The sequence below is a fragment of the Aphis gossypii genome, chromosome 1, assembly GCF_020184175.1.
Source record: "Aphis gossypii isolate Hap1 chromosome 1, ASM2018417v2, whole genome shotgun sequence".
Classification (NCBI taxonomy): Eukaryota; Metazoa; Arthropoda; class Insecta; order Hemiptera; family Aphididae; genus Aphis; species Aphis gossypii.
The window spans coordinates 11487423-11509550 of NC_065530.1; the positions used below are offsets into that span (position 1 = coordinate 11487423).

The 22128-nt window shown below is 31.7% G+C and overlaps 1 protein-coding gene across 1 annotated transcript; it reads left to right on the forward strand.

Moving 5' to 3' along the window:
* Window positions 1-788: 788 nt before the first annotated feature.
* Window positions 789-20909, forward strand: LOC114128638 (synaptic vesicle membrane protein VAT-1 homolog-like). Its single transcript, XM_027993197.2, has 9 exons — window positions 789-1346; window positions 11054-11183; window positions 14486-14701; window positions 17996-18135; window positions 18206-18309; window positions 18405-18460; window positions 18537-18731; window positions 18814-19009; window positions 19806-20909. Exons 1-9 carry the CDS (start codon window positions 1087-1089, stop codon window positions 19838-19840), a joined length of 1332 nt encoding a protein of 443 aa, XP_027848998.2. The 5' UTR covers window positions 789-1086; the 3' UTR covers window positions 19841-20909.
* The last annotated feature ends 1219 nt before the right edge of the window (window positions 20910-22128 follow it).

A 22128-nucleotide genomic window follows, 5' to 3' on the forward strand; every position in this document is an offset into this window, starting at 1 on the left:
TTTAAAATATCGAATAACTTTATCGAGGTCTGATTGCTGAATGTGGTGTCACAATCCCTTTTCTGTTCGTCCTTATAACGATAATTGGCATTATTAGCTCATAAATTCGAGGAAAATATGATAAAATTATCCTTGGACAATAATTTAAATTAAATATCAAATTAATTAATTGATAGAAAACTCAAAATTGATACTTAAAAGTACAGGTATATCCTTTTTTTAATATTTTTTGAGTGGTATTATAAATTATAAAATACGGTTTGAAACGTTATGTGTTTGATTATTTTTTTCGTGGACACTCGTTGAAAACGATTGTTTTCGATTTGTACACAGCTTTTGTCGAGTTCTTCGGTACAAAGTTTTGAAATAAAAAAAAAAAAAAATGCTTAATGCAAAAGCTTGGGCGTATTTTTATAAGACAAATACTGGATAATACTACGATAGGGCCATGATGGGCGATGGCAGGCGCCAAACGGCCAAACTTACTCACGTACACACTACACAGTACACGCCCAAAAGTCGCGCGGTATAACAAGTTAAGTAACGAACTTCCGTTTCGCCGGCCGGCCAGCCGGCCGACCGCATAATTATCGTATCCCGGTACCCCGTCGTCGCACGGTAACTGTACAACGTTCACGTGGCCACACTGCGCGGCTCCCGGTACGTGTATAGAAAATTAAAAAAAAAAAGAGTAGGAATTTTATTGCACGAGAGGGTGGCGTAAAACTTACTGCCGCCGCCCCGCCGCCGTCAGCACTCAGCACCACTGCCGCCGGACGAATCATCGACGCCGCTGCCACAATCCGCGCTTCGTGTTCTTTCGGCAACGCTGTCGGCGCCAATACGCACATAACGTCTACTCGACACTCACCGTTGTAACGCGGACTCAGTCGGTCGTTATTTCAACCGTCACTCGCTCGCACATACGAAATCCCGCTCGTACGCCGGCTACAGACGATTTAGAGTTTTAAATCATATTTTTTTCTTTTTCCGACAAGGAGATAACTCGACGAGAATTTTTTTTCTCGCACACACACTGTTGTCGACGTTTTAAAAAACATCCACGACCAACGATAATACAATAATATGGCTGAAGAAAATGCACCAGTGGCGGCAGCGGCACCGGCCGTAGGCGACCAACCGCAGGAGAAACCGGCTACCGAGACCGCGGCCGCCGATCAGCCAAAAGCCGAGGGCAACGGCAAAGCCGCCGTCGAGGAACCGCCAAAGGCCGAGATGAGAGCCGTCGTGCTCACCGGGTTCGGTGGTCTCAAGTCCGTCAAGATCCTGAAGAAACCCGAACCGACCATGGGCGAGGGTGAAGTCGTGATCAGGGTAAAGGCATGGTGAGTAATCTTTTTCAGTACCTCATTAGTTTTACGTTTATTTATTTACCCCTGCGAGTACCGGTCGTCCGATTATCATACTACCGATCTGTCGCCGACTCTAACATATGGTGGTTGCGTAACGGTTCGGACGCGCTCCCTCTCCGAATCGTGCGTAAATATAGATCGTCCGCGGGGAACATAATATTTTTAATTATTATTGTTCATACTGCGTTTCACCACGATCGTTGCGGTTTGATTTTAGAACGGAAGATAAGAACAGAATAGTTGTCATTGGGTGGGAACACTTAGGGGTGCTGCCGCCGCCGCTGTGGGCGTTTTTCTTTCCCGTTTTTTGCTCCGAATAACGTTATTTAGTGACCACCTCGTAACCCTGTGGTATGATTAGTGTTCTAAGCATAATATATGTGACAACTTGTACGTGAGACAACATAAACCTGTTGTCGTCTAACGATTTCTTTTTCATCGATTTCCGCCGACCCCCCTCATTCGTTGTCGGCAGGGTAGATATAATACCACGTCATCTCGCGTCTAGCGGCTACCTGTTAGTCGTAATCCCTCTTTAAGCCCTAAGTCCACGAACGAGAATAAACGATCACAATAAATAATAATGTTCGGTGTAAGTTTTCGCACGAGTGTTTCGAGACGACGTCGACGACGAATCGTCTTTTTGGCCATAAATCGTTACCCGCAGGGGCTGCGGCAATAGGACCCCTCCCGAATCCCGATTCACATACATACGGTAGCAGCTGTCCCGCCGTTCCCACCTGTTTATTTGTGTCCAAATCTCCTTTTATACATTATTGTCGTTACTATATAATAATTATTAATATTATTTTTTCTATTCGTCCGCTGTCCGTGTGTACACAAACACCGAACGGGGATTAAATGGACGTCTCGGGCGGGGTTTTTCTCCCCTTTTTCGCTGCGACCGTTCTCCACGGTAATCGGACCCGCAGTAGTAGACTCGTCCGTCGGTTGGAAAAACTGGGGTTAGGTATTCCGTTGTTCGATAGTTGTCGAGCGACAAGCCGACAACGTGTTGCATTTTCGCCGAGTTCACGCACAACAATAGTGATCGGACGGGCGGGGTGCTAGACTGCTAGCGAAAAAACGAAACGAAACATATGGACGATCAAATATTGTTAAATCATTTTTTATTTCTACAATTAATAAATAATACCAGTTTTATTTTTTCTATTACTGCTAATACTTATTATTGATAACCATAACCATCACGGCATTCAAAAATCTGTCATCATTGTACATTCGATTTAACGCATAACAGCTCTTCAAACAGTAAAAAATAGATATGTATATACCTATATCGTAGTATTCAATGACAGATTAATATCGAAAACATAAAAAAATATATAATCGGTTGTTTGTATTACCTAACCGTCACGGAAATGGAAAATAACGGAATTTTCAGAAATGTTGCCTGTTGTGGCGGTGTTTCTACGAAAAAAAAAATGTAAGTTATTATTACCACTGACTCGTTTATAGAACGACGAAATGATGACCGAATCATTTGAATATTATCTATGTTTCGTTAACTCGACCGAGTTTTTAACGGTCGTATTTTGTTCAATTACCAGAACGAACAAAATAAAATAATAATAGCTTAGTGAAAAGGGAATTGGATAACCTTGGCCTGAGACGCGCACGCCACCGTCTGGACTATCGAAAGACAAAAACTACAACTCAAAATGTATATATATATAACATAATGTAATAACTCGAGATTGTGTGTGTGCGCTTGTTCGTGCGAAGGCAGATTTTACTACTTGTTCGTTCGCCCGAAAACCCGTTGAATGTGACTGACCTAACATTCGCGAAAACGTAACGTCTTCCTCCTACTTGTCCGTCGTTTTACCACCAGTCACTAACCCCTGATCCGGCATAGGTATAAGGCAAGTGAACGTTTAAAATTCAATTCACCAGTCATTCGTTTTTTAGCGATACAAAATAGTTTGTCCAATCGTGTATCGTCTAAATGGTTTTTTTGTAGTTTTTTTTCTATCTCGACGTAATGGAAATCTTACCTGTGTCGATTGTTCTTAATATTATGCTTGAACCCTCTCTTTCCTACCACCTTCATAGTTATAGAATTCGAAAGAACAGCATTCCTTTTTTTTCTAATACCGTGCATACCGGATACGGTTAGTATCTGTTTTGACCTAGTAGGTGAAAACTCCGGTGGCTATCTTTAATCGTAGGCAATAGCCTCGGTTCTTATCGACGAGTATGGTTTGCTATACTTACAAATTACAATATTATGCTTCTGTAGTCTATCGTGGTTCTATAATGGCACCACGCAATAAATAAGTAATGCTATTATACTCGACCACGTGTTTTAAAAATAAAGAATATCGATTACAAAAAAAATCAAAAATAAATATTTATAAAAGAGCCGCCGGAGTAGAGAGAATCGTAAATCTTATGACGTTCGAAACGATGATGGTCGGGGTAAGATGGAAAAATAAATTATTCGCCAAGCAGTTTCTATGTAAAATTAGACATAAAATATTTGTATTTGCGTCATAAAGGGGCAAAATCTTCTTGGTTGAATGTCGAAAAAATTCTCATAGTGGCTATACAAACAAAATCCGGTTTCTTTTGTAGCGTAATAATTGGGATGTGCTCGTAAACGAAATCGTATCGAGACTTGCAACAAAATAATATATGACTCGCATTTATTTGCGAACGGACGTTTTGGGCGTGTATTGTATTATCATATTATACATGTATATGTATGTATGGGGCTCGGCTCGCGGTGGTGCCGCGGTAGGGATGTTTTGACCAAACCTGGCAACGCCGCGCCCGCCGCTGACGGCACGAACACATGTTGCGATCGGTTCAACGGCGGCGACGGGTTCAACGGTTACGCTGCCTTTCGTCGACCCGTCTCTTGGCTCGCACACACGCGCTGGTTATCACAAAATCGCAAAGGGATCAACAAGTCCAGTGTAATATCGTACTTTATAACAGCAGACAGCAATAGCGTATAACGGTGTCTTAAAAGTCGCCACCCTTTTTCGATGAGCATTTCTCCATCTATCCCTTCACCGCGCTGATAAGACTTAAATCTGTCTCCCAACTATCAGCTTTACGTTAACATTTATTTCGCTCTGTATTATTAAAAAAAAAATACTTTTCGTTACAACTGCTTAGCTCATCACCTAGTTTGCTCAAAACTTATTATCGTGATTCTAATCGTCCGTTTTTCTGAAGAGGGCTGCGATAAAGGAAATTATATTTTGTAGCAGGTTTCAGTGTGAATGGGTGTTTGCGTGCGTTTGTGATCGATCGGTCGATGCGAAAAAGCTCCCACCTCGGTTCATGATGAGTCATTCAGCCGATCCCATTATTTTATATTACCAGTGGAATTCAAAAACTAATGTGTAAAATGATTAATTTTAATAACAATACGTATTGTTATCGTACACTTAGTAGAATTATTTATTATAGTATTTGTTCCTACTTCAAGAGAAATATTTTACCACCAATAAACAACTTGCGATGGTATACCACATTATGATAATGACATAATAAATGGAGCAAAATAATTGACATTTTGACAAATATTGAAATTTTCGAGTGTTGATGGAGATTAGCAACTAATAATATTATATGTACCATCACTTTTACTATTTTATTGTTTTATAATATTTTGTGAATTAAACTATCAAAAAATAACCTATTTTTAAAAATTAATTTATAAATTCGTAACTTTTTCAACAGCTTAAGTGGGTTTTTGTAGAATTTTTGTTTTTTATTGATGAAAGTGTAATGGAAAACTATTTATATAGTATCAACCAATTGCTGCCATATTTTTACCTGACATGCATTGTTCAATGCATAGTTCTAACTAAATTTTATCACAAAATAAAAATTATTTTCGATCACAATCCTTACTAGGGGTTAAAAACACGAAATGTATAACAAAAGATTTATGGTATAAAAACTCGATTGGACAATACACATATTATAAAAGAAGGAAGTGATAACATTCCTTGCCATAGGGGTGTGTGTTAGAAATCGTGAAGGAATTCCTCGTTTAAGTGAAATACCTAACATATTTTTCATTCATCGAATAAATTACTATAAAATGTGTTGATTTTTATTTAATTCGTAGTTATACTAATGACATTTTTATACTTTGGTGCATTCATGTTTTACGCAGGTACATAATTTGAAATTTATTTTGGTCATTAATATTTCATCAATTTGTTTGAACACCGACTTTAACATTAAAAACAAATACTTCCGTTTTTCTCTTGAAACTAATAAACATTAAACATTCATTTAATATTATAAATTACTAGAGAATTCGTTTTGCTGTATAATAGATTTTGAGTGTATTTTGTCACTGAGTAGAATATAGTAATCTATATGTTGAATTTGAATTCATATTATTAAATCATAATTCATTATACTGTATATGAAAAACGATTTTGAGATTTTCGGTTTGTTTCACTCAAAATCGTATAGCAATTGTATAATATATTGTATATTTAATCAATGTTTGTAATTAATATAATACTTCTTTTAATATTATATATTTATATAATTATAATATCGCTTAAGTATTTTCTTGGTTCGTGAGGTTAAAATAATCTTTACTCAAAAACATAAGTTATTAGTAAATACCGGCGTACCGAAGAATGGTGTGAGTAGATTGATGTTATTAACTATAAAAATGTAGTTTATAAATAGTCTAAATGTTTGAACACTGTGTTTCAACAAAATTTCACTGTGTTAAAAAAAATGATATTATATAAAATAGTGAAAAATCCTAAGTTTCTATGGTTAACATTTTTTAGTTGTATCAAAACAAAAATTATTTGATAAATACTTATTGTCTTAATTAGTTTAGATCACCCTAAATCCTAACGATAATTTTTTTTGTTTTATTATTAAAACTACCTCAGTATTGATGATACAACCAAATTGTTTACTCTGAATCATAATGACTAATGAGTATTTTCTTAAATAGGTATACATAATTAAAAAAATTAAATTTATTACGTTTCATTACATATATATAGCACTACTGATCTTACTAACCTATAGAATATCTTAAAAATGCTTGTTGAAGCCATCAGCCATCGGTCACGATTTTTTGTTACTGTTAATTATAATTATAATTACAATTAATCTAAAAAATAAAAATAAGTAATAAAAATTAAAAAGCAATAACTAATAATAGCCTGATGCCATGCGTTCCATTATCCTTCCAGAATATTTATAATTTAAGTGACATTAAAATGAAATTAAAAGTAAATAATACAGTATATATTTGATGTATTTAACATTAAATAAACTATAAATTTCTAATCTAATATCTTGAATTAATATTTATTATTGGCAGTTAATAATTTTACATTTTTAATATATATTTATCAATAATTTTAAGTGATATAACAAAAAAATTAAATGCAAATTAATTTTTATTCCAGAAAATAAAGCAGTTATGTTACCAATTGTATATACTTATAGTTATAGTATAGGTAGTCAAATATTTAAATTGTACATGACAAAAACAATATGACGAAAGACTATCGTTATTTTAATGATGGGCAATAAATGATAACTTATACCTAAATAATAATAGTAATTTTGACTTTTGACCGAGATAAATTTAATAAGGATTAAATATTTGGAAGTGCTTGTTAACTCAACAACTGATGTGTCATCGTATTTTTGATGACGATAACACCAACAATATTATATATAAATATATCTATAATAGATATGCTAGTCGTTACGCTGGTACCCGCATATTTGAAATTTAGCTCTAATGATTATTCGTAACTTCCATATTATTACATCAAAATTTTGTATACCCCTTTTACATTATTTGTAAAATTTATTTTTACGTTATGGGTGCCGAGGCCGGGGTCACGTACACCAGCACCGCTTTTTATGCTTTTTATTTTGTCTAATCGACTCAAAAACCACGCCAGTATTTATTATTATTACTTAGGTATATAATTAATTTTTACGTAAATTCGTTAATGTTTTTTACGTTATTTTATTTCTAATATCATCAAAGACGCTTATTAGTTTATACTTTCTACAGTTTCTAATGCTTAGGTAATGTTTATTGTTGAATCACATAATATATTAATATTATTTGAAACGTTTAAGTTAATTATCATATTAAATACATAATATTGAATAGAAATACAGAATGTAATATTCAATAATTTTCTCATGCTTATTTATACAATGTTAAAGTCGAATGATAACTATACACTATACAGTATACATATATTATACAATAACGATTATATCAAACACTGAATATAACTTTTAAGCATATTGCATTTTCATATTACTACAGACCTTTGTAGTAATATAATGTCCACGCGTACTTATACAATATACTGTAATTCTCATTACTATGGAATTTTCTTTTCAAACATTTCAAATCGAAGACACCAATCCTAGTTATTTTTATGATTAACGTTGTATCTTATATAGTTATATCATAGAAAATAAATATAGGTTTTTGACCCTAGTACGAATTTCAATATCTAATTTTTTTTATTTACTGTACCTACAATATATATTATTATAATGATTTAGCTTGATGATGTCGGGATTATCAACAGATGATTTGTATTGTGTCATGTCGACACGTGTATAAACACAAAGAACATTTTTTTCACTGTATAGTAATGCCTATATCAGTTTAAGCTAATAAACAATATAATATATCGTTAACAGTGAAAAATAATAATAAAATGAGGTCGGATCCTTTGAACAACAATCAGCACTATTGTGAATAAACTATAAACTAATATAATAATTCAGTAGGTGCCTATAAATTATAAGCATATATCATATAGCGTTGAAACATACCAAATTACACAGTAAAAACTAAAAGTAATAATATTAAAGTAGCTTTCATGTTTCCGAATTGGCACAGCTAATACACGCCTTTGACCTGAAGTAGGTATTTATTGTAATAGTTTTTTCGTCGAACGAATCAGTGAATCGTGCATCAAGTAGTGATATAAAAAATATATAGAACTGTGGTAGCGGTAGGAGGGTAGGAAAAGAAAAGTTTTTTCCGGTGCGATTGTCGTTAACCGTCAACAAGGAGAAATCTGCATTCGTCGTATGCTGGCACAGTGGCACAATTTAGTAAGCAACTAGGTATATAATATTATACGGCATACGCGTATCTGCAGTCGTATTTTCATTACATAAAAAAAAGTGAGAATAAGTTGCACGGTCTACTGATTTTCTCTGTTTTCCAATTGCAGTAGGTATCTAATACTTGACGTACCTCCGGAACAGTATACGTTATTAATCATACTTCCGATTTTCTCGGGTTGACGGGTCGGGTCGGCTGGCGGCGTCAACGCGGGTGATTGAGAAACGCTAATATTCCGCAACCCGCGTCAAACGGCGGAAGTAACGTCGTTATTACTATTATGAAAACGACCTCGTCACAGTCGAAGATTTAAGCTAATCTCTTTAGAGTGTTTTCCGTTGTATACAGCAGACGTGTGCACGGGCACGCGAAATAAAAACCGTTATCAAAATGATTTACGGTAGCTGTACGCCTAACACAACATGAAATGTCATGGTGCGCAGGCAGATAATATACAAGTGGCTGTGAGGAAACTCATTAAATTATTAGGTACCGACTATATAGCGAGTATAGTGGCTGTTATTACGCGTGGGTAGTCGTTGGACTGCAATAATATTAATAATCCGAAGGGATAAAAAAAAAATAAGACCGGCGTGTCGCGATTTTTTTATTTATCGTCACGACGACGGACCTCGTTTTAACGAATGCGCGCCGGCACCGCCTGCACGTATTATGCTATAGTTAACTTATTTTATTATTATTAAAAATTCTATGGGTTATATTATTATGATGTTATATATTACTATATATTATATATACATCACATACGTGCGTTATAATACTTATAAAACGTACATACCTAATAATAATAAAAACGTATCGCCGAGCGTATAGTAGTATAGTTCGCGGTGTATGTATTATATAAATATTACAAAAACTACGTGGTCGTTACAAATAATACACCTATATAATAATAATACATATAATATAATATAATATATAATGGGTGACGTGCAGCGTCGTGGCGGCCCGACGGCTGGCGGCAATCGCGTTACGTGACTGTACAACACGTCTAGACACGTCGGCGTCACAGATAAATACGGTTTTTTTCCTCCCCTTTTCTACCCCCGTGCCGCGGATACACCCCGCGAACGCTGTATAACGTACAATCCACGGTGACGACCTATACCTGCACCCATATTATATTATATATGTACACCGCCGGCCACACCGAGCAAATTACATATATATACCTAAACAACTGTGCGCTATACTTGCGACTGCCGCCACTCCTTCATCCCTCCCGCAGGGGTTATTCCCCCCGACTATACGATATATAATATATTATATTATATATACTTAGTTATATCACTTGTACTGCGCGTTTAACTGCCGTCGGTCACGCGACGGACACGGCGTCATCGTCGTCGCCACTGCAGCCCTCGCCGCCGCCGCCGCCACTGCTGCCGACGCCGTGTCGCGCTCCGTTTACATTGCAATGTAATTATTGCACTCGATCGTGTCTCGTAATAAAATAAAAGTCGGGCAAATTGGGGCGCGCGACGGCCAATATTATAGCAACGTTTTCGGTGTGCACTATCTGTACATCGCCCCCTCGTCGGTTTGGCGCACCGACACGGCGGCGGCGGGCTGGAAATGCTTTTAAAACTCGATTATACGTTGTCGTTCTGAATCACCGGCTCGTTTTCCGTGTCTCGTATATGTGTATAATGTATATAGCGATATGTGTATTGTGTATTTGTGTAGGTACATATTATACTTAGGTATACAGGGCACCCCGCCCGCCCGTCCGCCGGTGTAGGCGACACGATAAATGGATTACGTTTTTCGATTGTACAAAATTGAAAAAAAAAAAAAAGAAAAATACACAAAAACCCATTTTCGTTTACACACCGATGTGATTTTTACTCGGAAATGAAAGTGTCGTGTGTCGTATCGACAATATTATGTTATTTTAAAAGACACCTGTATTCGATTGTTATCGCGATATAGATGGACTTACATAATATGTATATATATATAAGTACTTACTATACACCTAAACCGTGTATACACGCCTATTTGTAGTAATGTAACTACCCTTAGCGTTTTGTACACTTCTAATTTTTTGTCCCGATAGTAATCTTGTCTTTTTAAAACGAGACAGATAATGACGATCATTTTTTTTTATGGTTATTAGTCTTAAGTTAATAACTATGATGGCTCGAATGACGATCATATTATAATTTATTGTAAAATATGTATAGTACTTATATTATGTAGATATACTAATATAAATATTCACTTTTTTTCTACCGATTAATTGGTATTAATATATACGTACATGTTGTTCACAAAAAACAATTTTAGCATGGAGTTCGTCATGTTTTTCTGTTCAACAATTTTTTTTTAAACTATATGTCCGACGCAGATTATGTAAAATATATGTATAATAATATAATAATTTTATCTGATAACGACAAAGCGTGCGTGGGGTTTGCAATTTTGCATTTATTATATCCGGTTAAAAGAAAATAATTGTAAAAAAATTGCTTATTTAATGCGTTTTTATTAATTATTCCGATGATTTTTTTTCTAGTGGTTTGAATTTTCAAGATTTAATGGCCAGACAAGGCGTGATCGAGTCTCTGCCTAAAGCTCCGTTCATATTGGGTTTTGAATGTTCCGGCGTCATCGAACAAGTCGGAGAAGGTGTAGAAAAATTCAAGGTGAGAAATATCTGCTACATACATATATAATAAATCATGAATCATGATGCAGAAAACCACTACATATTTTATTTACTGATGATATAAATTTGTGACCAACAATTCGCGTGTATGATGTATGTCATCTTATATAGGATGTATTATTATTATTATTGTGTTCGTCGGTAGTATCGAGTTTTGAAACATAGGCCGTAGGCATATCAATTTTCCAGTCGCTCTTGATTCTTACTTCATAATGTATCATAGTATTATATACGCGATTCCCCGGTGTCATATTCTTTTAATAGACAAATGAATAATGAAACGAAAATAATATTCGCGTATCGTTGCCCACGCAAGTGTTTGACGGAGATTAATAATGATATATCTTATGTACACACGAGTCACTTGATACACGAGAAAAACGCATGTGTTCGTTTAACAGCTCGGCTTAATTTAAACTATTCCGTCCACCAAAGAGCGTCGGTTCGCATCCGGCGCTCGCGTATGCATTGCGAACGTGATCTCTCTTATATATTATATATAGTGATGTGTGTATATAGAATATTGTTATGTTTACGCGGTGCCCATACAGCCTCCTTGTCTGGGGTTAAAGACACGATTAAGCATTATAGCTGCGAAGGAATGTATATACTGTTTACGATCGACAGGGATAGATTTCAATTTCCATTCCATCACACTCATCGGTCTCCATCATCGCAGTCCAATGAAACGCGTTGCTTGACGTTAACCTCGCATATCTGTGTATACACAGTCGTCAAAAGGGACAAGTTTCTAATCGTTCGTGCGAACCACGTGCGGTTAAAATAAGCGTAGAGGCGAAGAAGGCGCGGCATGCCGTGACATCCTTACTCCTTTTACTTACAATAGAATCGTCTGTAGTAAATTTTAGTATAATACAAATACAATGTTATCATCTAGACCGAAGTGGCGACGGAGCGACGGTTATTTTCTTAAGTGACGGGACGTATTATTACACTGTTCAATGTCATAGGAGGGTCCGGCGCGTATACATAATATTATATACACAGCAGCGGTGCGTGTGTCGTATATACAGACGATGATAATAATAATAATAATAATAATAATTAAACTATAACCCGCATAGAGAAGCTATACGGATTACTAACCTCGAGGTATGCAAACGTCGTCGTCGTCAATATGATTAAGTAAAAAAAAATTTTAATAGACCGTTTCTTTTTTATATCGTTTGTTGGGGGGAGGGTAGTAGAGACGCGCCGTTTGCTGGCATCACTTATTTGTATACTATAGTGTCACGGAGACGTGGACATTCGGTGGGCGCTCTCACACGTGCGGGCCACAGACCCAAGAATGTGCTGCGATGTCGTGTGAAACGTGAATAATGGCGATAATTGATCCTCATTGAGTCTAATTATTTAATAATCGAATACTGCATTACACACACAAACCACACACCTATTCAATGCCAGCATCTATGTAGGGTGATTATTATTCATCGTAGCGGTCTATGCTCGGCGGTAAATGGATAAACGGCCAATTCGATCGAATTTTTTACTCCCGCGTGTGCGTATACACGCCACGTCATGATCGTTGTCGCCATTCACCGCCAACATGTTGTCTCGGTAGTTCAAAAGTTCTGAAAACTTTATTCTTATTACTTTTTCGTACGACACGCCAACCACTAATAATGTCGACGTCACGACTATCGTACAGACTAATGTTAATTATGCACGCAATATTTCTTTTTTTGACGGAGGTAAACCACAAAAAAGGTCCGAATAACGTTCCACCGCAGCTGCGAGATGATAATACACCATCGTAGTCTCGGGAACCATTATAAGTACGTCAACGCGTGATTATTTTTTTCTCCCTTATAATAAGTGACAACGTGAATGCGTTAAACCAGATGCAGATCGTTAACATGACGAAATGAAAGAGAAATATATATATAAGTGAACGTCTGGATTTTTGTTTTGTTAGAGGCCGTCGAAAACGTTACATTTTCTTAAAAAAAAAAAAATTAGTTTACTTTTCGATTAAATAAATATGTTGAATGCAGTAACATTATATAGACGACTGTATAATAAAAAAAACCGGTATCTGCATATCAAATATCGAGAATTTTTTAAAATATATTAGTGTAAAGTTATAACTTATTCAATTATTCAAATATTCATCAATAATATGTTCGCTTTAAGTACATTTTTAAACTATAAACTATTTATTATTTTTATGAATTAATAAAATAATAAAACTAAGAATATTATATTTGGTATGTTACAAAAACAACAGTTAGAAGTGTTTTTTATTTAATTTTATTTTCAAATTCAATAAAATGATTTATATATTTATTTTTTTGTATAAATATAATTACAAATAAGCGCAACCTTTATGTAATAATTGTAATTATTGTAATATTATTTAATAATTGATATTTGATACACGTATATTATCAATTAATTATCCAATTAATGTCTCTGACATTAAAATGACCTATTTAATCAAACCATAATATCACAATAATATATCGTTGTACTAATATTGCATTTGCATATATTATCTACTCTATATTATGGACTTTAATACTAAAGTGTCAAACTAGCTTATGCTTATTATTGAGTTCTATACACTGGATCCGTATTAATGATACGTTTCGAAAATTAAATAAGCTCCAAGGCATTACATCTTCAGTCCTCTATCATTATATAATATTATTTTTAGCCCCCAGTGCTCGTAAAAATACTTTTTTTATCGCTCTTGACCGACAACCGGTTTGTCCATCGGTTATTAATTTATTATATATGAATAACTGAAAATCAGACGTCGTTCTCCCACGTGCAAATCGATTACCATAATAAAAATAACAACAACGATGATATTGTTATTGTTGTTACGTATTGCATATGGTATAAGCAGGTATACGATAGCGGATGAATAAAATATAAAAATAATACCGAAAAACTCGTGTAGTGCGTTAAGTCATTCAGAATATTTTGGAGACGAATTGAGTAGATTATCCATCACCCTGCACAGTACCCAAATGTACTATGGGTGATGGATAATTCAGATAAACAGCAGTAAACACAAACGGATATTATATTATTATAATCAGGTTTATTAGTGATTTTTCTAGTATTAAATAAGAAACCATTTAATATACTAAAAGATAAAACTAATCTATTCACATATTATTAAAATATATTATTTTATGTTTTAGTCGAACCAACACGAATTCTCTGTTTATCACTTTGTACATTTAAATTTGTATTTTTATTATATAATAAACGTAATAACAATCTTGTGTATTTTATCCTGCACAGGTCGGCGATCGCGTCGTGGCCCTGCCCGAGTGGCGCGCGTGGTCCGAGCTCGTGTCCGTGCCCGCCAAGAACGTGTTTGCCATACCGGATAACCTGAACTACGTGGACGCCGCGGCCTTGGCCACCAACTACATCGTCGCTTACGTGTTGCTGTTCGAGCTGGGCGCCGTCAAGCCCGGCAGCAGCCTGATACTGCACTCGGCCGGTGGCGGAGTGGTAAATATATTATATTTTAATTATATACGTTATGTATTCCGTGCACGAGATGCATGTATATAATATATAGAGTATGGCAATCGTGACCGAGTGATGACTAAGTATATAAAGGTAGTCAAAGTTAGAATTCCTAACTTTCAACGGGTACGCGTTCAAGTCGCTTACAGAGTTATATACACATATAATACGAAACAATGATGTATACAGTAACTATATTCTAGCCGTTAAGTACCATAACTAAGTAAGATAAAAATGACTCAGTCACCAACATATGAGTAACTCGTAACTTTTGACTATAGTTAATGACTCATACTCGCGGAGACAATTTATTTATTATATAAGAACATTCCAAACACGTGTAAGTTTCAGTCCGTATTTTTGATGAGATGGGGGTTGCCTTTCCACTCCACATTTTAATATATGTGTGTATATAAATACCATTAAAATATTGTACTTTTGGTCCTATAATTTTGTCATTTGGTTTGTTAGTTTATATTATTGGTTTTGTTCATATTTTATTCTCCCCCGATAAAAATTCTTTTTCAGTTCTTACACTACCTATTATATTTTATTTGCATCTGCTGGGGTGAATAAGAAGTACATTTTATATGTATTTAATATTTAAAGATGTTGTGAATTGTGATGTTGGACTTGTTGGAATCAGATCCCAAGTGGCTTTTTTCTTTTGATATAATTTTATATGAAATAACATACTTAAAAGCTTAATATTAGGCATAATACTGATAAAATAGTATTATTTTATATTCATAATAAAAATGCTTACTTATACTGACTATACCTACCTAATTATAAACACAAGGTATAGATAATAGATTCATTTAAACATCTAATCACCAATATCGCCATTGCGTCTTATTAGTTGTTTATCTTATATAGCCTACTTACAATTTTAAAATAAAGTGAATCGAAATGACATTATTATTTTAATACATTGTACTTAGACATATATGCGTAACTATATAGGACTTTAAATCGAGGGAAGGGCTTGAGTTTCACTAATATATGATCACCTAAACATTTTTTTTATTCAATAATGATTAATGACTATTATGATATTTTATATAAACATCTTAAAATGCCTAGTTTTTCATAGGTTATGTCATTTTCTACTGACAAAAAAAACAGAATCAAATACATAAATTATTATAAAGCAATGATAAAAATATCGTTTCAATATTATATTAACTGTAAAATAATACTTTATCATCAATCGTATACATAAATATATTTTAGGTGGAGGGTAAGCTTGGGAATTATTTGAGCGTGCTAATCCTCTGTATAAGCTATCTTTCACTATTGATTTTACCGTCAGTGTTGGGATCATTCAAAATTGAAAACTAAACCATGGGTGAACATATTTTCAACATGTTAATCCAAAACGTGTTTACAAATAAAGCAGATATTGGATATAACGATATATCTACCATCGTGACTATTATAATAAATATTAAAATATATAATATATATGAATATTATTATAATTGTATAGATAATCTAGAATACCTATTTATAATAAAACCACGCTTGATTCAAAACGTTGCAAATGCAAATTATCTCCGAAGGAATACATTATTAATAATATTTAACCTAATTAAATCAAATATAATGAATTGATTTAGTTCTCTTTCCGTCACCAAAAGATAAGAATTTAATATTGTCTACTTGCATCTGTGAAAAAAATAACGATTGCCGACTGGCGTTGGAAAACGCGGCACGTGTTTACTTAGTGCGACGGTGGTATAAATGTCAATTGTTTTTCACCGCGATCAATCGATTATAGACGCTCTCTCTTCTGCGATTTTCTCTTTGTCGTTTAATTTCCGATACACAACCGTTCATTTAAGCTATTAGAAATCTCAAGAATTTTTTTCTGTCATGAAGTTTTAAATTGTTAGATATCATTTATCGCGATAACCTTTGATCAAAAGCTGTATAAAATAATTAAAGCGGAGAATCCAAATGTTATGTGAATATTATGTTTCTATTAAGTTTATCGGTCATATTTATTAATTTAATTTTATGTCCGTGTACGTTTATATAGTTCATACAAACACATTGATATTAATATAAATTATGGACTTTTTTCTCTCAATATATATGTTATGTATGTGTGTGTGTGTATATCTTACTACCTTACACATATTTTATACATAATACATAATAAATTTTATAAAAATGAAATAATTAGTTTAGAATTTGGAAGACGTTTGTATTTTGTACTTTTATAGTATTGTTATAGGGTAAATAACCGGAAAAATATTTTCACCAACTAAAAGTCTAAAAATATAAAAATTTATATTTAATATAAAAACATTTGTACAATTATTATAACTACCTAAATGAAAAAAATATATTATTTTAATTACACTACCTTTTGAAATATTAAATCAAACTTAAAAAACTATAAATACACCACGTCAATTTTACGATAAATATAAGACTAAATACTGCAGTCTGCAGCGGATGTAGTATTTATCAATTTTAAAATATTTATATTTAAGTCAACATTGATTAGAATAATTGTTTCTTTTATTTATCTTTTATTTGACTAAATAAATATTAATAATCAAAAAGCAGATTATAAAATATAAAACTACAGCTTAATAATTTCTATGTAGGTATAGTATGTATAACCTAACGTACCGGTATCTGATATTAATTTAAATAATTAACGAATATAAAATTGTTATAAAACCCACAATATAAATAATATGCTTTTAATAATATTCGTTAGTTTACAATTTTAAATATTTACAAAGCTATTACCTATTGATAACTTTAATTATTATTCTTATTAATTATTTCAGAATTATACATATTTTGTAAGCAATTTGGTGTTAAATTTTAATTCATATAATAATATTAGATTTATTAACGAGTTTAATATTTAAATTTTTAGTTTTTGTTTATCTTATATATTTTTTTTTAATTGAAGGGTAAAGTTAATTAAAAATATGTGGAGAGTTAAATAATTAAGCTCATATATTTTAATTTCAAATGTTTTTAGTATAACATTTTACGGCAGTAGTCATAAAAATAAAAATAACAGCGTCTACTAATATCAAATTAAATCAGTACTTACTAATATTTTAATGTTCAGCGATAAAAAGATACCTTTTTATTACATTATAAGAACATTTATTGTGTGTAGAGAACATTCTTTAAATTGCCTTAATCTAAACTATTGCCCATTAGACAGAAAAAACGACTTTTTTAAATCGTTTAAAAGTAATGATAAAAATATAATTTATTATAAAATTATTATATTTTCAGGGTCAAGCAGTAGCCCAACTTTGCAAAACTGTAGATGTCACTGTGTTTGGTGTAGCATCAAAAACTAAACATGAAGCTTTAAAAGGAACCATTGATCATCTTTTGGAACGCGGTAGTGATTATGCTGCTGAAGTTAGAAAGTAATTTACATAATTTATTTTATTTAATGAATACTGAATTTATATTAAAACATGTAATTGATTTATTTAGGGTTTCTCCAGAAGGAGTGGATCTATTTTTGGACTGTGTTTGTGGTGAAGAATGTAGCCGTGGGTACTCTCTTTTGAAACCTATGGGAAAATATATTTTATTTGGTAAATATAAATTTTGTATTTTTATATTGTAATGTTTTGCAAAATTAATTAAAATGTTTCGTTAACAATAAATAATGTAAAAAAAAACTTTTTAGGTTCATCCAACATTGTCACAGGAGAAACAAAAAGTTTCTTTAGTGCTGCTAAATCTGTAAGTTTTGAATATCCAGTTAATAATAAAAATAAATAAATAAAAAATTATTTTTTGATTTGTTATTTTTTTGAAGTGGTGGCAAGTGGATAAAATTTCTCCATTGAAATTGTTTGATGACAGTAAAACTCTTATGGGATTCAATTTAAGACGATTGTTGTTCCACCAAAACCAGTCTGAATATGTGGCAAACATATTTGACAAAGTTATTGGATTATGGAAAGATGGAAAGGTTAAACCAGTTATTGATTCCACTTGGGCTTTTGAAGATGTTAGTATTTATATTATAACATTTAGTATTTAAGTTTATATGATAAAATATATATTTCATTAATATTTATGTATAATTTTAGGTTGGTGAGGCTATGCAAAAAATGCATGATAGAAAAAATATTGGAAAAATTGTGTTGGATCCAAGCTTGGAACCAAAACCAAAGCCAGCTACACCAGTTAAAGGAAAATCAAAGAATGCTGATAAAGAAAAGGAAAAGAAAGAAGAAGATTCTTCTGCTAATGGCACTACAACTCCTGAAGTTTCAAGTCCTACAAGTATGTTCATATATGATTAACTATGATTAAACTTGTTCAAAATATATTACCTATATGTTTTAAATAATTTAAAATGTTTTCCATTTTAAATCTATTTAAGAAACAACATAATATACTAATTACACTTAGTCTAGCAAGACACTAACATGCTACAGCCTGATAAAATTCGATTCTTCTATGCATATCTATGCAATATCCTGTCATAGTGCAATAATTGGTCTTAATGTCAGAGAAACTGAGAAAAGAATGCATACAATTAGAATATTCTCTTGTTAGAAAAAGTATAGCTAGTCATCAGTCTAACTTTGTATTAAAAAAAAATATATATTACCATGAAATATTTTATTTAACTAAAATTCATAATTTTCTTAGAATAGCTAGGTGTTTTATTTAGTTTTTCAATTATTGCTGTTTATTCTGTTTTAAATACGTTCAAAGTAGATTCAAATATATATTGGATGAATTGAGTATTATGAGTTTATTATGACGTAAATCTTTAAATAATGTCTTATTACTCTTATTAACTTTTGTTAAAATATATTTTTCAAATTTATTATGAAATACATTTCTATTTTTCTTCAATCGCTAATATTTGAATATTATAATTTATAACTGAATATGTGATAAAAAAATAAATGCCATGATAATTTAATGCATAAATGAGATACTAAAGAGAAAAACATTATTTTCTTAGCATGCACGAACGACTAAGAAAACTCATTTTTGATTAGCATTCACATAATAGTATAATATTAATTAAACATATTTAAATAATTAATAACATTTTAATTTGCAGCTAAAGAAAAGGAAAAGGAAAAGGAATCAAGTTGAATGCACGAGTGAAAATATCATTCTCAAAATTACTACCTACTTATTTAATAATAATAATAATAAAATAAACTTCTCATTAGCGCTTTTTTCCAGTCTTATATTACACTAAATAATGAAATATCAATTTTAGCCTTTTTAGCAATATTTTAAATATTTGTTCCAATCATTTGAGTATTGACAAACCTTTATTTATACTTAGTCAAATAATACTATATAATACTATTTTATTGTTTTGATTAATGATATAAATTGTTTTACCTAATCAACAATTTATTACACTAGGCTAATTTATTACTAGTAAACATGTACCAAATATTATGTATACTTATGTGTTAATTTTTATATAATTGTTTTGGTTCATTTTGCTCGTACATCTCTATGCATTTTCTATTATACTATAATTATTATTATTATTATTATTTTTAGCTTAAATTTTAAGTTTTATATTATACTAAAACATGAAATGATTTATTTTTCCATTATTTTTTTATATACAATTTTTAAATAAATACATGTGGAAGTTATACAACAATATATTTTTAATTTATACTCACATACTACAAATGTATTAAGATAATATATGTAGATTGAATGAATTCTGTTTTAACAAAAAAAAAAAAAAAATTATAAATGTATGTGTGCAATTGTGTATAAATATCTAAAAATACATACACACACACACACACATATATATATTTATTTATTTATATGAGTATTATTATTACTATTATTATTATTATGATTATATATTATTTATTGTGCTGTTTAAAACTATTAAAAAAAAATATATAAGTATAATATATTTATATATGTATAATCAATAACTACTATAAGTGATCATTAATCAAAAAATAAAAGATAAAAATAATTAAAGATGTCTACAATAATAATACATATAATAAGTTTAAGGATCTTTATGATAATAATATATTAGATGTGACTATGCAAGCTTGTGATTGAATAATATATACTATCCATTTTAAATTATACATAACTACCACATCTGTACTATTCTGATGACAATTGTTTAAGATTTAAAATTTAATATAAACTATGATTATGCATTGAATGTTTTTGTTTATTTACAATGATACATCCGAGGGCCGAGGGGGTCTATATATTTTTAACAACTTTCAGAACTGCAGGGTGCTGTGTAACAAATCGTCAGTATGTAACAATGATACACAATTTTCAACTTCAGAAATGTATTACTATAAATACTATATTTAATGAAAGGTAATTTTTATTGTTAATGCAATTTATCATTAAGATTCTATGAGAAATGTTCTTATTCTTATTATTTATTTAGCTTAACAATTGGCAAATTGTTAATTAAATACAATATATTGTCCTTTATATTTTCTTTTATTGTTATTTCTTACTTACAGTGTTAAGTTATAATTAATGATTTACATCTTTAAAATTTTGGTATGAAGGTAATTAATAAATAATAACCATTAACCATGGTCATGGAGTAAAGAAGGAATTAGGTGCCTACTTATAAATATCTTGAGTTTATTAATTTTTTGAGTAATATATTTCAATGGTATGATTATTTAAGATGTTGTCAAAAAGAGGAAGGATTATAATATGATGGCAAACGTATGATTTTTCCAAGAAGGGAGATTGTACACTTATTATCCCCATAACTACTGTTTTTCAAATATTCTTAAGTTTGATATTATTGTAAGTACACTAATACAGTAGTAGACATATCTTTATAAAACTGTTTTATTATTTAAACAGTAAATAATTACAAAATTAGTAAAATATTAATTATATGTTTACATTTTAGCAAAAATTACAATAAAAGTTAGTAGGTACTTATTCAAAGTGTTGAACAGTCAATTATTAAACATAATCATAAACTAATGACTAAGCTAATCATAAGCTAAATTTGAGAATGGTTTTGGACAAAATATTAGATCTAGTTTATATTTTAGATAAGTCAAAATGATGTATCATTCAATTCCAAACTAATACACCACCATGGCCCGTAGTGACAATAAAAACAGTGATTTACTCGACATCTAATGTACTTATGTACAGCAGAGCGGTACCTACTTGCGAACCTTATATATATAAATATATATATGATGTACCTATTTATTGTATTTATTTATGTAACATAGGGTACAATTTAAATAACTAGGTACTTAAAGTCTTCAATATTATAAATTATAATGAGTGTGGAGTGTGATTTTGGACATTATGGAACTCACTACATGGTACAGAGGCCAAAGGCTATTATGGCTTCAGTTGTTTCAAGTATTACATAATAACAATCA